General features: G+C 36.5%; 1 protein-coding gene across 1 annotated transcript in view; it reads left to right on the top strand.

Annotated features, from left to right (window-relative positions):
* Nucleotides 1-14,890, top strand: part of agpat5 (1-acylglycerol-3-phosphate O-acyltransferase 5 (lysophosphatidic acid acyltransferase, epsilon)) — a 147,573-nt gene that overhangs the window by 48,621 nt on the left and 84,062 nt on the right. Inside the window, exon 5 of the mRNA XM_059982040.1 lies at nucleotides 9,943-10,033. Coding sequence (XP_059838023.1) covers nucleotides 9,943-10,033 — 91 coding nt within the window. The remainder of the gene's footprint in view (nucleotides 1-9,942; nucleotides 10,034-14,890) is intronic.

The raw sequence follows: 14,890 nt of genomic DNA, 5'->3' as shown, positions 1-14,890 counted from the left end.
AATAAAAGCATAGACTACTTTCTAAACAGGGAGAAAATACAAAATGCAGAGGTGGAAAGATACTTAGGAGTCATCGTGCAGAATTCCCTGATGATTAACTTGCAGGTCAAGTCGATAGTAAGGAGCTCAAATGCAATGTCAGTCCTCATTCCGAGGGGATTATAATATATAGTGGCATGCAAAATTTGGGCATCCCTAGTCAAAATTTCTGTTACTGTGAATAGTTAAGTGAGTAGAAGATGAACTGATCTCCAAAAGTCATAAAGTTAAAGATGAAACATTCTTTTTAACATTTTAAGCAAAGTTAGTGTATTATTTTTGTTTGTTAAAAATATTTATTTATTAAATTTTAGAAATTACAAAGAATAAATGTAATAGTAAGAAAGATAATATTAACCCTCCCCCCCTTAACCCTTATCTAAAGAAAAAAAAAGAAAGAAGACAAAAATTGCCTGGATATCGGAGGATCCCCACATGCTCCATGGAGTTCAAAATAATTTTGATATTTATTTTTTACTTTCCCCAATTACTATAATTTTAAAGGACCTATGTATTTAATCCTATCTTTTGTAAGTATGGGAGCCAAATTTTCAAAAATATATTAATTTCTTAAATTATACATAATTTTTTCAAATGGAATACAACCATGTTACTAGGATGTTACCTGGGTTTCAGCAATTAAGTTACAGAGAAAGGTTGAACAAGTTAGGTCTCTATTCATTGGAGCGTAGAAGGTTGAGGGGGGATTTGATCGAGGTATTTAAAATTTTGAGAGGGATAGATAGAGTTGACGTGAACAGGCTGTTTCCATTGAGAGTAGGGGAGATTCAAACTAGAGGACATGATTTGAGAGTTAGGGGGCAGAAGTTTAAGGGAAACACGAGGGGGTATTTCTTTACTCAAAGAGTGATAGCTGTGTGGAATGAGCTTCCTGTAGAAGTAGTAGAGGCCAGTTCAGTTGTGTCATTTAAGGTAAAATTGGATAGGTATATGGACAGGAAAGGAGTGGAGGGTTATGGGCTGAGTGCGGGTAGGTGGGACTAGGTGAGATTAAGGGTTCGGCACGGACTAGGAAGGCCCAGATGGCCTGTTTCCGTGCTGTGATTGTTATATGGTTATATGGTTAACTAAGTATTTCATTATTCCAACGATCCATAGTTAAATATAAATCAGATTTCCAACTAACTGCGATAACTTTTTTGGCTGCTGCCAATGCAATTTTTATAAATTTTTTCTGATACTTGTTCAATTTAATTTTCGGTATTGTCCCTTCAGTGTCTCCTAATAAAAATAATAGTGGACTATGTGGAAGTTGTACTCCAGTAATTTGTTCCAATAAAAGTCTTAAATTTATCCAAAATGGCTGAATTTTAAAACAAGACCAAGTAGAATGTAAAAAGATACCAATTTCTTGATTACATCGAAAACATTGGTCAGACATATTTGAATTTAATCTATTTATTTTCTATGGTGTTATATATAATTGATGTAAATAATTATGTTGTATTAATCTAAGTCGAACATTTATTGTATTTCTCATACTATCAAAACATAATCTTGACCAGTTTTTCCCATCGATTTTAACATTCAAATCAGATTCCCATTTTTGTCTTGATTTATGAATTCCTAATTTAATTATTTGCTTTTGAATCAAATTATACATACAAGATGTAAATTTTTTAATTCTTCCTTTCTGAATCAATATTTCTATTTCACTAGGTTTTGGCATCAACATTGTTTGTCCCAGCTTTTCTCATAAATAGGCTCTTAATTGAAAATAACAGAAAAGAGTGTTACTTGATATTTTATATTTATTTTTAATTGATCAAATGACATCAATATACCTCCTTCGAAACAGTCACCTATATATTTAATCCCCTTTTGGAACCAATTATGTATAAGTTTATTGTCCATTGTAAAAGGAATAAGCCTATTTTGGATTAAAGTTCTTTTTGCTAATAAAGATTTCTCTATCTCATCATCTGTATTTACCTTATTCCATAAATCAATCAAGTGTCTTAATATAGGAGATTCCTTTTTTTTCCCGTATCCATTTGGATTCCCATTTATATATAAAATCTTCTGGTATATTTTCTCCTATATTATCCAATTCTATTTTAATCCATGCCGATTTTTCTTCATCAAAAAAAGACGCAATTAATCTAAGTTGATTTGCTTTATAATAATTCTTAAAATTTGGAAGTTGTAACCCTCCTAGATCAAATTTACATGTCAATTTTTCCAATTATATTCTTGACGTCTTACCTTTCCAAAGAAATTTCCTTACATATTTATTCAGTTCTTGAAAAAACTTCTGAGGTAATTGTATTGGTAAATTTTGAAATAAATATTGCAATCTAAGAAATATATTCATTTTTACAGTGTTAACTCTACCTATTAATGTTATTGGTAACGTCATCCATTTATCAAGATCTTCTTATTTTTTTAATAATGGCAAATAATTTTGTTCATATAAATTTTTTGCATCATTATCAACTCTGATACCTAAATATTTTATCCCATTCATTGACCATCTAAATTGAGTTGCGAATCGACATTGATTGTAATTTCCTTTGGTGAGGGGTAAAATTTCACTTTTATTCCAATTTACTTTATAGCCTGATACTTTCCCATATTCTTCCAATCTAAAAGATAATCTTTGCAAGGATTGCAATGGGTTTGTTAAATAAATCAAAACATCATCAGCAAATAAATTAATCTTATATTCTTCTTGATTAACTTTAAAGCCCCCAATATCTGAATCTGTTCTAACTAATTCTGCTAATGGTTCTATTGCCAACACAAATAAAGCAGGTGATAATGGGCAGCCTTGTCTTGTTGACCTTGTTAAGCAAAATGGTGTTGAAATCTGACCATTTGTAACTACTTTAGCTTGAGGATTAGTATTTAAAGTTTTAATCCATTGTATAAAAGATTTTCCTAACTCATATTTTTCCAATACCCTAAATAAAAAATCCCATTCCAATCTATCAAATGCTTTTTCTGCATCCAAAGCAACATTTCCTCTCTTTTTTGTGCCAGATGAATAATACTAAGTAACCGAGTTATATTATCCATTGATTGTCTATTTTTAATAAAACCTGTTTGATCCATATGTATTAATTTTGGTAAATATTTGGATATTCTATTAGATAAAATTTTTGCTAGTATTTTATAATCTGTATTCAACAAAGAAATAGGCCTGTATGATGTTGGTTTTAAAGGGTCTCTATCTTTTTTTGGCAATACAGTTATGATCGCTGTTAAAAAAGATTGCGGGAGTTTATGCATTCTTTCCACTTGGTATATTAATTCCATAAAAGGAGGAATTAATAAATCTTTAAATTTTTTATAAAACTCAGGAGGAAAACCATCTTCTCCTGGGGATTTATTACTCTGAAGTGATCCTAAAGCTTCTTCAACCTCTTTTAATGTAAAGGGCATATCTAATCCTTTCTGTTCTTCCAAATTTAATTTTGGAAGGGTTATTTGTGATAAAAATTTATCTATCTCAGCAGTCTTATTTTGTGATTCTGATTGATATAGTTCAGTATAAAAATTTTTGAAAGTTTCATTAATTTCTAAAGGCTTATAAGTAACCTTATTTACACTTGTTCTAATTGCATTTATTGTTTTAGAAACCTGTTCTGTTTTCAACTGCCAAGCAAGAATTTTATGCGATCTTTCACCTAATTCATGATATTTCTGTTTAGTTCTCATAATTACTTTTTCTGTACGATATGTCTGGAGTGTATTGTATTGTAGTTTTTTATTAACAGGTTGTCTTCGTTTTTCTTCTGTCATGTATCTTTGAGATTCTTTTTCTAACTTTGTTATCTTTTTTTCCAATTGATCTATTTCTGCTGTATATTCCTTTTTAATTTTAGATGTATAACTTATAATCTGACCCCTTAAATATGCTTTCATCGCTTCCCATAATACAATTTTATCCTCAACTGAATGTAGATTTGTATGCAAAAAAAATTGAATTAGTTTTTTCATAAAATCACAAAAATCTTGATGTTTTAATAGAATTGAATTAAATCTCCATCTATAAATCGATACCGCCTTATCCATCATTATCATTGTCATTATCAAGGGGGAATGATGTGACAATATTCTTGCTTTATATTCCACACTTTTCACTCTAGAATATTTTTTGATAGTAAAAAAAATCAATCCTTGAGTAAGTTTTATGCCTGTTTGAATAAAATGAGTAATCTCTTTCTCTTGGATTAATTTTTCTCTATATATCAATCAGATTTAAATCTTTCATTAATGATGAAGTTAGTTTTGTTACTTTTGATTTTATAGCACCTTTAGTTGATCTATCCTGAACTGGATCTAAACAAAAATTAAAATCTCCACCTATTAATATTTTATCATGTGCATCAGCGAAGTTCAAAAAAACTACTTGTATAAATTTTGCATCATTTTCATTTGGTGCATAAATGTTCATAAAAGTCCATAATTCTGAAAAAATTTGACAATGTATAATCACATATCTCCCCCCAGAATCAATTTTTACATTTTGTATTTTAATTGGTAAAGATTTATTAACCAGAATTGCAACTCCTCTTGATTTTGAATTAAATGAAGCTGCAATAACATTTCCAACCCAATCTCTCTTTAATTTCTGATGTTCTGTTTCTGTTAAATGTGTTTCTTGTAAAAAAGCTGTATCTCCTTTCATTTTCTTAATATATGTTAAAACTCTTTTTCTTTTCACAGGTCCATTAATTCCATCAACATTAAAACTTAAAAAATTAAGTAAATTAATCATTCATAGTACCTTGAGAATTCTTTAAAATTCTGCATGTTGCTATGAGTCTCTCCCCAATCATCCAGGCAAAGAAGAAGAAAAATAGAAAAAAGATAACTAATATATAAGAAAAAAAAACAAAAAAAACCCCCACTAATGTTGCGAATAAAAAGAACACAACATTATCCCCCCCCCCCCCCCCCCCTATTTTACGGATCATGGCAATCGCCATGATTGTACATGTGTAACTCGCAGCTATCAATCAGGAGCTCCCCCAGCTCCCCTGCAATAAAAGGGAAAAATATATTAATAAAGAAAAGAAAAAAAAAATTAATGTCTCTACTCTCAATTAATACTCCTCGACTGTTTTGTTTTCTTACAAATGTCCATCAGGTCCAACCTTGTTTCAGAATTCATCATTAGTCCATTTCATTTCTATAATTCTTTTGTCCTCTTCATGGACATCAGGTAATTCTTGTACAAATTCCTCCGCTTTCCGGTAGTCAACGAAGAATCCTCTTCCTCCATTATCCAGGAAAATTATCAATTCTGCTGAATAGCTCAATAAAAATTTATAACCCTTTTCCCATAAAGATTTTTTCACTGGATTAAATTCCTTCCACCTCTTCAACAGATCGTAGCTTATATCTGGATTAAAAAAAACTCTTTTCCCTTCTACTATCAATGGCTCATTTCTCTTTTTAGCACCTTGAGTAGCTGCCTTCAAGATCATTTCTTTATCTTGATACCTTAAACATTTTATCAGAATTGATCTCGGATTTTGATCTTGTTGAGGTCGTGGTCTTAAAGCTCTATGTACTCTTTCAATTTCAATTACTTGACTTCCTTATTTCATTTCCAAAATTTTCTCCCTCTGTACCTTCCATAAGACCAACAATTTTAATATTATTTCGTCTACTGGAGTTCTCAAGCGCATCCATTTTTTCCATCATCCGTTTTCTTTCTGTTGTCCAGGCAAGCTTATCGTATTCTATCTTTTCTATTCTTTCCGTGTTTTCTTCTATTTTTACTTCCATCTCTTTAACTTTATTATCCATCTTCTTTTGTTCTTCCACCACATTATCAAGTGTATTCTGTATGCTTCTTATATCTGTTCTTATAGCTTTAAATTCATTCGCCATATCTGTTCTTATAACTTTTAATTCATTCATTATATATATCAGGATACCTTTTATGTCTCCTTTAATCTCTTCCTTCTTTTCTTCTTTTTCTTCTGGATTTCCCAAAGAGTCTGTTTCAACTTCCGACTCACTTTCAATTTCACTTCCAACCGTAGTTGAAGCTTGTAGTTTTGTTAACATCTGTTCATGCATACTTTCGCGCATGCATTGTTCTTGCCATTTCTTCTTAGAGACCGCCGACATTGCTGCAACTACTTTTCCTGCATTATCAGAAGTGCCATGCACTTCGTCGGGAGAAGATCCAACTTGAGTCCGAGACTTCGCCAAGACGGCTAGGCCTTTTTCCCCGCCTATTTGCGCAGTCTTCGAAGTAGTAGCTTTCTTCTGTTTCAGTTTAGAAACCATATCAAAAGATAATCCTGAGTTGCTTATAAGTAGTTTCTAATATATATTAATTCTTCTTCATTTAAACCTTATTTCATTACTTTTTGCGAGGGAGCTGGAATCCCAACGTCTCGACCCTATGTCATCATGTGATGTCCCCTATTATTTTTGTTTTGTACAATTTTAGAGTGGGTAAAAAAGGAAAGGAGCACCATGCAAATGTTTGAGCACCCCAAGAGATTTGAGCTCTCAGATAACTTTTACCAATGTCTCGGACCTTAATTAGCTTTTCAGGGCTATGGCTTGTTCACAGTTGTTTTCAAGTAGCCGTTTCCTCAGTTCGTAATGTAATTAAGAAATAGCAGTTAACAGAGACATTAGAGGTCAAGTTGAGGTCTGGAAGACCAAGGAAACTTTCCAAGAGAACTGCTCGTAGGATTACTAGAAAGGCAAATCAAACCCCCGTTTGACTGCAAAAGACCTTCAGGAAGATTTAGCAGACTCTAGAGTGGTGGTGCACTGTTGTACTGTGCAGTGACACCTGCACAAATGTGACCTTCATGGAAGAGTCATCAGAAGAAAACCTCTCCTGCATCCTCACCACAAAATTCAGCATCAGAAGTTTGCAAAGGAATATCTAAACAAGCCTGATGCATTTTGGAAACAAGACCTGTGGACTGATGAAGTTAAAGTGGAACTTTTTGGCCACAATGAGCAAAGGTATGTTTGGAGAAAAAAAGGGTGCAGAATTTCATGAAAAGAACACCTTTCCAACTGTTAAGCACGGGGGTGGATCGATCATGCTTTGGGCTTGTGTTGCAGCCAGTGGCAAGGGGAACATTTCACTGCTAGAGGGAACAATTAATTCAATTAAATACCAGCAAATTCTGGAAGCAAACATCACACCGCCTGTTTAAAAAAAAAAGCTGAAGAGGGTGGCTTCTACAACAGGATAATGATCCTAAACACACCTGAAAATCCACAGTGGACTACCTCAAGAGGCGCAAGCTGAAGGTTTTGCCATGGCCCTCACAGTTCCCCGACCTGAAGATCATCGAAAATCTTTGGATAGACCTCAAAAGAGCAGTGCATGCAAGACGGCCCAAGAATCTCACAGAACCATAAGCCTTTTGCAAGGAAAAATGAGCGAAAATCCCCCAAACAAGAATTGAAAGACTCTTAGCTGGCTACACAAAGTGCTTGCAAGCTGTGATGCTTGCCAAAGGGGGTGTTACTAAGTACTGACCATGCAGGGTGCGCAAATTTTTGCTTCGGGCTCTTTTCCTTTTTCTTATTTTGAAACTGTAAAAGATAGAAATAAAAAGGTAATATTGCTTAAAATATTAAAGTAGTGTGTCATCTTTAACTTTATGCCTTTTGGAAATCAGGTCATTTTTTACTTGCTTAGCTATTCACTGTAGCAGAAATGTTGACTGGGATGCCCAAACTTTTGCATGCCACTGTAAGAGCAAGAATGCAATGCTGATACTTCATTTGGCGTTAGTCAGACTGCACTTAAAGTATTGTGAACAGTTTTGGGCCCCTTTTCTTAGAAAAGATGTGCTCGCATTGGAAAGTGTCCAGAGCAGGTTCACGAGAATGTTCCAGGAATGGTAAAGTTAACATATGGAGTGTTCGATGGCTCTAGGCCTGTGCTTGCTGAGGGGAATCTCATTGAATATTAAAAGGCTTAGATAGATTAGATGTGAAGATTCCCATAGTGGGTGAGTCTAGAACCAGTGGGTACAGCCTTAGAATAGAGGGACATCCATTTAGAATGGAGATGAGGAGGAATTTCTGTAGCCAGAGTGGTGGATCTGTGAAATCCATTGCCATAGACGGCTGTAGAGACTAAGTCATTGGGTATATTTAAAGCAGAGGTTGACAAGTTCTTGCTTAGTCAGGGTGTCAAATGTTCTGGGAAGGTGGTAGGAGAATGGTTTGCAAGGGGTAGTAAATTAGCTGTGATGGAATAGTGGAGCACACTTATTTGGCTGAATGGGCTGGTTCCTCTCCTAAATCTTATGATTTTATAGTCTTATTATCCCTAACATTTGGTATGTATGTGGTAGGTACTTGATTTGCTGGGAACAAAGGCTGCTGTGATTTTTTGTTATCATAAGTTTGGGGTACAGGAACAATGGCAGTAGTGGGAATTTCCATTGATGATCTTTCTGTGCAGAAAGATCCAGGGTGGTGCAGAGCCAACAACCTGTCTCTGAATGTGAACAAAAGAGATGGTTGTTGGCTTCAGGAGAGCACGGAGTGACCACTCTCCACTGAACATTGCCGGCTCCTCGGTAGAGATTATTAAGAGCACCAAATTTCTTGGTGTTCACCTGGCGGAGAATCTCACCTGGTCCCTCAACAGCAGCTCCATAGCAAAGAAAGCCCAGTAGCGCCTCTACTTTATGCAAAGGCTGAGGGAAGTCAATTTCCCACCCCCCCACCATCCTCATCACATTCTACAGGGGTTGTATTGAGAGCAATCTGTGCAGCTGCATCACTGCCTGGTTCGGAAATTGCACCACCTTGGATCGCAAGACCCTGCAGCATATAGTGAGGTCAGCTGAGAAGATCATTGGGGTCTCTCTTTCCGTCATTACAGACATTTACACTACACGTTGCATCCGCAAAGCAAACAGCATTATGAAGGACCCCACGCACCCCTCATACAAACTCTTCTCCCTCCTGCCATCTGGGAAAAGGCACCGAAGCATTCGGGCTGTCACGACCAGATTATGTAACAGTTTCTTCTCCCAAGCTATCAGGCTCCTCAATACCCAGAGCCTGGACTGACACCAACTTACTGCCTTCTACTGTACCTATTGTCTTGTTTATTATTTATTGTAATGCCTGCACTGTTTTGTGCACTTTAAGCAGTCCTGGGTAGGTCTGTAGTCTAGTGTAGTTTTTTCCTGTGTTGTTTTTATATAGTTCAGTGCAGTTTTTGTACTGTTTGATGTAGCACCATGGTCCTGAAAAACATTGTCTTGTTTTTACTGTGTACTGTACCAACAGTTGTGGTCAAAATGACAATAAAAACTGACTTCTTTCCATTTGACCATAAGCTGTAGGAGCAGATTTAGGCTGTTTGGCTCTTTGACTTTGCTCTGCCATTCCATCATAGTCATTTGTTATCACTCTCAACTTCACTTACTGCCTTCTCCTCGTAGTCTTTGATGACCTGACTAAGCAAGAACCTGTCATCCTCAGCTTTAAATGTACACAATGACTTGGCCCCTATAGCTGTCCACGGCAATGAATTCTACGGATTGACTATTCTCTGGCTAAGTGTATGTCCCTCTACACTGAGGGTGTGCCCTCTGCTCCTAGACTTGCTCACTGTAGGAAATATCCTCTCCACACCCACTCTATTTAGGCCTTTCAATATTAGATAGGTTTCATTGAGATTTTTCCACCCCCCACCAGACTACAGCGAGTACAGGCACATTAGCCCTCGTGCATTAGCCCTCTCGTTCCTGGAATAATTCCTGTGAACCTCCTTTTGATCTTCTCCAAAGCCAGCAGATCTTTTCACTGATCTTTTAGCCATTGACTTCCCCTTGTGCATCTGTCACTACCTGTTTGACACATTTTCTCTTTTGATCTCAAATTGAACGGGCTTTAATAAGTATGTATTTTCTTCTTCAGACTTACCTTGTAATTTTCCCAGAAGGAACCCGTTACAACCCAGATCATCCCCAAGTGATTGCAGCAAGCCAGGCTTATGCTCGTAAAGAAGGTGAGAGTGTATTGATATTTAAATAACATGTAGGTTTTATGCTTTGAACTTCGGTTTAAATATTGCTCTATTGAACAAACTGCAGTTTCTGTCATCGCTGTGCTCCAGACTGGCATTGTTTCATGGAGAGGCTAAAATACCAATAATATAGAACTCCAATGTTGATTTATGTTTTTGAAAAGAGGGAGAAGAATCCTTTATGCTTCACCTTCTGTGCTAATTGCTTCAAAGATTATTTATTGCTCCAAGTAAGTTAACCTTGTCATTTTGATTTGAAAAATAAATTGGTATTATGATGTGTTAACACTGTGCAGTGGATTCTTGTTAACTGGGACACAGGGACCATTACATTTTGGCTCATTTAAGTGGTGGCCCCTAATTAGCCAAAGTTTCATGGAAATAGTTAAAAAGGTATAAAGAAAAAGACAAACTACAGGGTAAGTGAATAACAAATTATGTATTTAAATGAAATACGGAACAAATTAGAACGCTACCAATACTCCTACAATGCTATAAACTATATCGATGGAGGAATTCATCTAGTATACACAGCTGTGTTTTTTTTGACTGTGAATGAACGTAGATACCAAGTGCTGATAATGGACTGCCTTCATAGAATGGTTTTGTTTATTGCGTCCTCCAAGTCTTAATTTTCAAGATTATTGTTGATATCTTCAGTTTTTTTTGTAGTTTCGAAATTGTTGAAAGGGTGAAATCATTTCATTTGCACTCCCAGCTGTTACTGGAATCTCCAAGCCTGAACGCTTGAAACTGCAATGAGCAAAATGTCTTGCTACTTAACTCTTGCCAGCATCAGTAACAAAAATCATTGCGTTTTGAACATAAACAGATGCAATGATACCATTTAAAAACCATTCACACTAAGCATAGTAAATAAGAGAAAATCTGCAAATGCTGGTAATCTGAGCAACACACGCAAAATGCTGGAGGAGCTCAGAAGGCCAGGTAGCATCTTTGGAAAAAGAGTACAGTCAACGTTTCGGGCTGAAACCCTTTGGCATGACTGGCTAACCCTCCTGCTGCAGGGTTACAGCCCGAAATGTGGACTGTTCTCTTTTCCATAGATGCTGTCTGGCCTGCTGAATTGCTCCAGGATTTTGTGTGAGTTGCTCGGATTTCCAGCATCTGCAGATTTTCTCCTGTCTGTGATTGGATTACTACCCTAGTTCTGCTGAAGGGTTTTGGCCTGAAATGGCACCTCTACTCTTTTTCCATAGATACTGCCTGAGTTCCTCTAGCATTTTGTATGTGATACTAAGCATGGTGTAGTGTGTAACAGCTACACAAGTGCACATGTCTGACGCTAGTTAGAAACTGTATGGCAACGCTTCCTGTCCCAATTATGTGGTGTAGTGTCCTAAATAAACGAAGGGAATCCTGGTTATTTTTTTCAGTTTGTTTTTGTTCTTTTAGAATAGTCCCAAATAAGCTGCTGCCCAGATTATTCGATGGCCCAGTTAACCAGAATCTACTGTATTTGCTAGGCTGTTTTGCAGTAGTTTATACAGTTTAAGGACCTGGTTTGTGGTAACCTCCAGTGACAATTTTACGTTCTGCAGATCAGGTATTTTCAGTATTTTCAAGGCTGTTCAAAAATGTTTCATTAGATTTCAAAGTTGAGTTCACATGGTTATAAGCAGGAGTAACTGCATCGTAAATTATTAAGATTTAACATTTTAATCTTCATCTCACAGCAGAAATTGCATTGCTTGTGAACATAGAAGACACTACAGATTTTGGAATTTGGAGCAACAGGAACTCTGCTGGAGGATTTCAGTGGGGCGAGCAGCATCTTTGGGAGGGAGGGAAAGAGCCATCATGTTGGGCTATACCACTGTACCCAAGATATCAACTGTTCCTTTCCCTCTGACAGATGCTGTTCAATCCCCTGTGTCTGTTATGCTTGGTTGTCACTGTATTGCTTGTTCCTGATTCACTAAACATAAATGTGAGTGAAGAATAAGTTTAGACTGATCTCACTGCATAAAGGAGTAAATTCTTGTACATAAAGTACACCTCAGGAGCAGTGGAGACACTTCATCAACCTAAACCAAGTACCAGAATTTGGAATAGCTCTCTAGATTTATTTATTTAGTATTACAGTGTGGAACCTTTCCAGCCCACCGAGCTGCACCACCCAACAAGTCACCTATTTAACCCCAAACTAATCACAGGATAGTTGACGATCTACTTACCAGTTTACTTTTAGACCGTGGGAGGAAACCTGAGCGCCCAGAGGAAACCTATAGCATATAGGAGGGATGTACAAACTTTCTTACTGAGGACCCAGTATTTGAACTCTGAGACTCTGAGTGTAACAGCGTCACACTGTGTGAAATTGAATTGTGGGTGTGCTTTACATCATTGTCTGTGATGAATAGATAAGGCAACATTATTGCCTTATTTACTAAAGAACACAAGTATATAGCTCACAACCCATGTTAAGTTTCTAAGCACAAGTACAAATTCGTCTTGTTTTACAGTTTAATGTATATCTAATTTATAGTTTACTTGAATGCACGGATTGCTGTTTTTACTAGGTATTACAAAAACTCTATTCACAGTGATTTTGCAATTGTTTTCAAACAGTGCCAATTATCAAGAACAGCTTATTTCCCATGCATTAATTTTGTGTGTCGTATTATCACGTGTGGAAGATGAAGCTATTTAGATTTGCAAAAAGAGTACGATCCAAATAATAATTTAGTAAACTTTCAGTGAACAGTTTGCCTGTTATCAAAGGACCATATGACATAGAAGCAGAATTCGGCCATTTGACCTATCGAGTCTGCAACACCATTCGAGGACTGACATTTTCCCCCTCCTCAGCCCTGCACCCTGGCCTTCTCCCCATAACCTGTGATGGCCAATCAAGAACCTATCAATGATCAATTTAAACAAGGAGGATGTACTATGATTTTTGGTCGTGGAGTCCTTCACGTAATGTCTGGTATTTTAGAGTGATGGCCAACAGGACATGGTACCTGGGTTAAATCCAAGAAATGTTTTGAATAAGCTAATCTCCCATAAAAAGAGGAGAACTTGGGAATAGTTCATCTGGGGCAGACAGATATAAATGAAGAGTTCAGTGAAAAATAAACTGAGGGAGGGGAAGAGATGGTGAGATTATGAAGTCATCAATAGACTTCTTTTGTAGCAAGTTGGGGAGACATTGGATTGAGAGGAAGTTTGTTCAACCTGCCATAAGTAATGGATTTGGAACTTGTAGACAAAGAATACGCAGGCTATCATCACAAGTTGCATTTGAATGAATGATCTGCCCTTTTGGTAGAAGTCATTTCATCAAAAGCCAGTAAGGCTCACAGTCATCATTTGTTGATTACTTCGTGGGGGTTTTCGTGGGTGCTAAAGATCAACAACAAGCTCACCACAGAAACAGGTTTTCCTTAGCGTACGAGTTACAGGTATATAAGGAGTGTTTGCAAAGGCATTGTCCAAATCACCTATCTTTTCATGCGTAAGCTATTGATTGCTTTTTTTAATTTTTGAAAAGTGGCAGTTAAATTTGTTGGCTATAATCTTCACTTTTTTTTCTTATTATGGAGACTACTGTGCTGAGGCATGTGATCCTCGCACATTCAGTAACATTGTCTTGCTGTTGACATACTTGTAACTCACAGATACTTAGGAGAAACTTGTTTCTGTGACTGGGTTGGTGACTGGTGAGCTGCTGTGCATCTATGAAAACCACCAGGAAACTGTTACTGAACAATTAAATTATCCCTTTTTGAAGAAGCAAATGTGAAATCCATCTGAGGTCCCTTATAACTGAGCAATAGTTCTAGAGACCTGCTGATTCAAAGGGACCACTAATTCAACTTTCCTTTTAAGGTTCAATGAAAATTTATTATCAAGGTATGTATCTGTCGCCATGCACTACCCTGAGATAAATAATCCTGCAGGCATTCAAAGTAAATTTAAAAAACACCTAGAATCAATGAAAACTATACACAAAGACAGACAAATGTGCAAAAGAGAGCAAATTGCACAAATACAAAAAGAAAAACTAAGTAATAAATAAATAATACTGCAAACATAAGTTGCAAAGTACTTGAAAGTGAGTCCATAGGTTGTAGAATCATTTCAGTGTCATGGGGAGTCAAGTTATATATGTTGGTTCAGGGACCTGATTGAGGGGTGATGGACTCCTGGAAATGTCCTTGGGTGTCATGTGTCATGGGATTGTCTTTTATCAAGGTAATGCTGTTGTTGGATTAATCCTGACAACAGGAACTTTTGCTTTGATTTCTCATGATATGCAAAGTCAGAAAATACTTTAAATTATGATTTGAAAAGTCTTTCACAATATTGTTTTGATAGTCCATTATGGGGAGCAGAGTCAGGTCAATCCATATTGATGCAGTTATGAAGATAAAACCAGATGAAATATGATATTTCCTGTAGAGTTTGCAAATATTTGGTATGTCACCAAAGATTCTAGCAAATTTCTACAGATATACTGTGGAGTGCATTGTAACTGATTGCATCACAGCCTGGTATGGTTCCCGGTGCTCTCAGATTTTTGAATGGTCCATGAACACTACCTCAGTATTTTATTCTCCTTTTCCACTATTTATTTGTTATATATTAATTCTGCTGCCACAGAACAACAGCGACCTGATTTACAGCTATGGAAAGGAGAAATTAAGAGTGAAGGAACAAGTCAGCAGGAAAGATGTGCCTCCTCCCCCCCCCCCCCCCCCCACTCCAAATCCCATTGTCTCCGGGAAATCCAACGACTTGTTAAAGAACGAAGAGACCTGAGGAAGTCGTGAAAAAAAGCAACAGCAGAAGAAAGGGAGGGCATCAACCTCC

Source organism: Hypanus sabinus, chromosome 10, assembly GCF_030144855.1.
Source record: "Hypanus sabinus isolate sHypSab1 chromosome 10, sHypSab1.hap1, whole genome shotgun sequence".
Classification (NCBI taxonomy): Eukaryota; Metazoa; Chordata; class Chondrichthyes; order Myliobatiformes; family Dasyatidae; genus Hypanus; species Hypanus sabinus.
The sequence above is the reverse complement of the archived record's forward strand: the minus strand, read 5'-3'. Positions and strand labels throughout refer to the sequence as shown.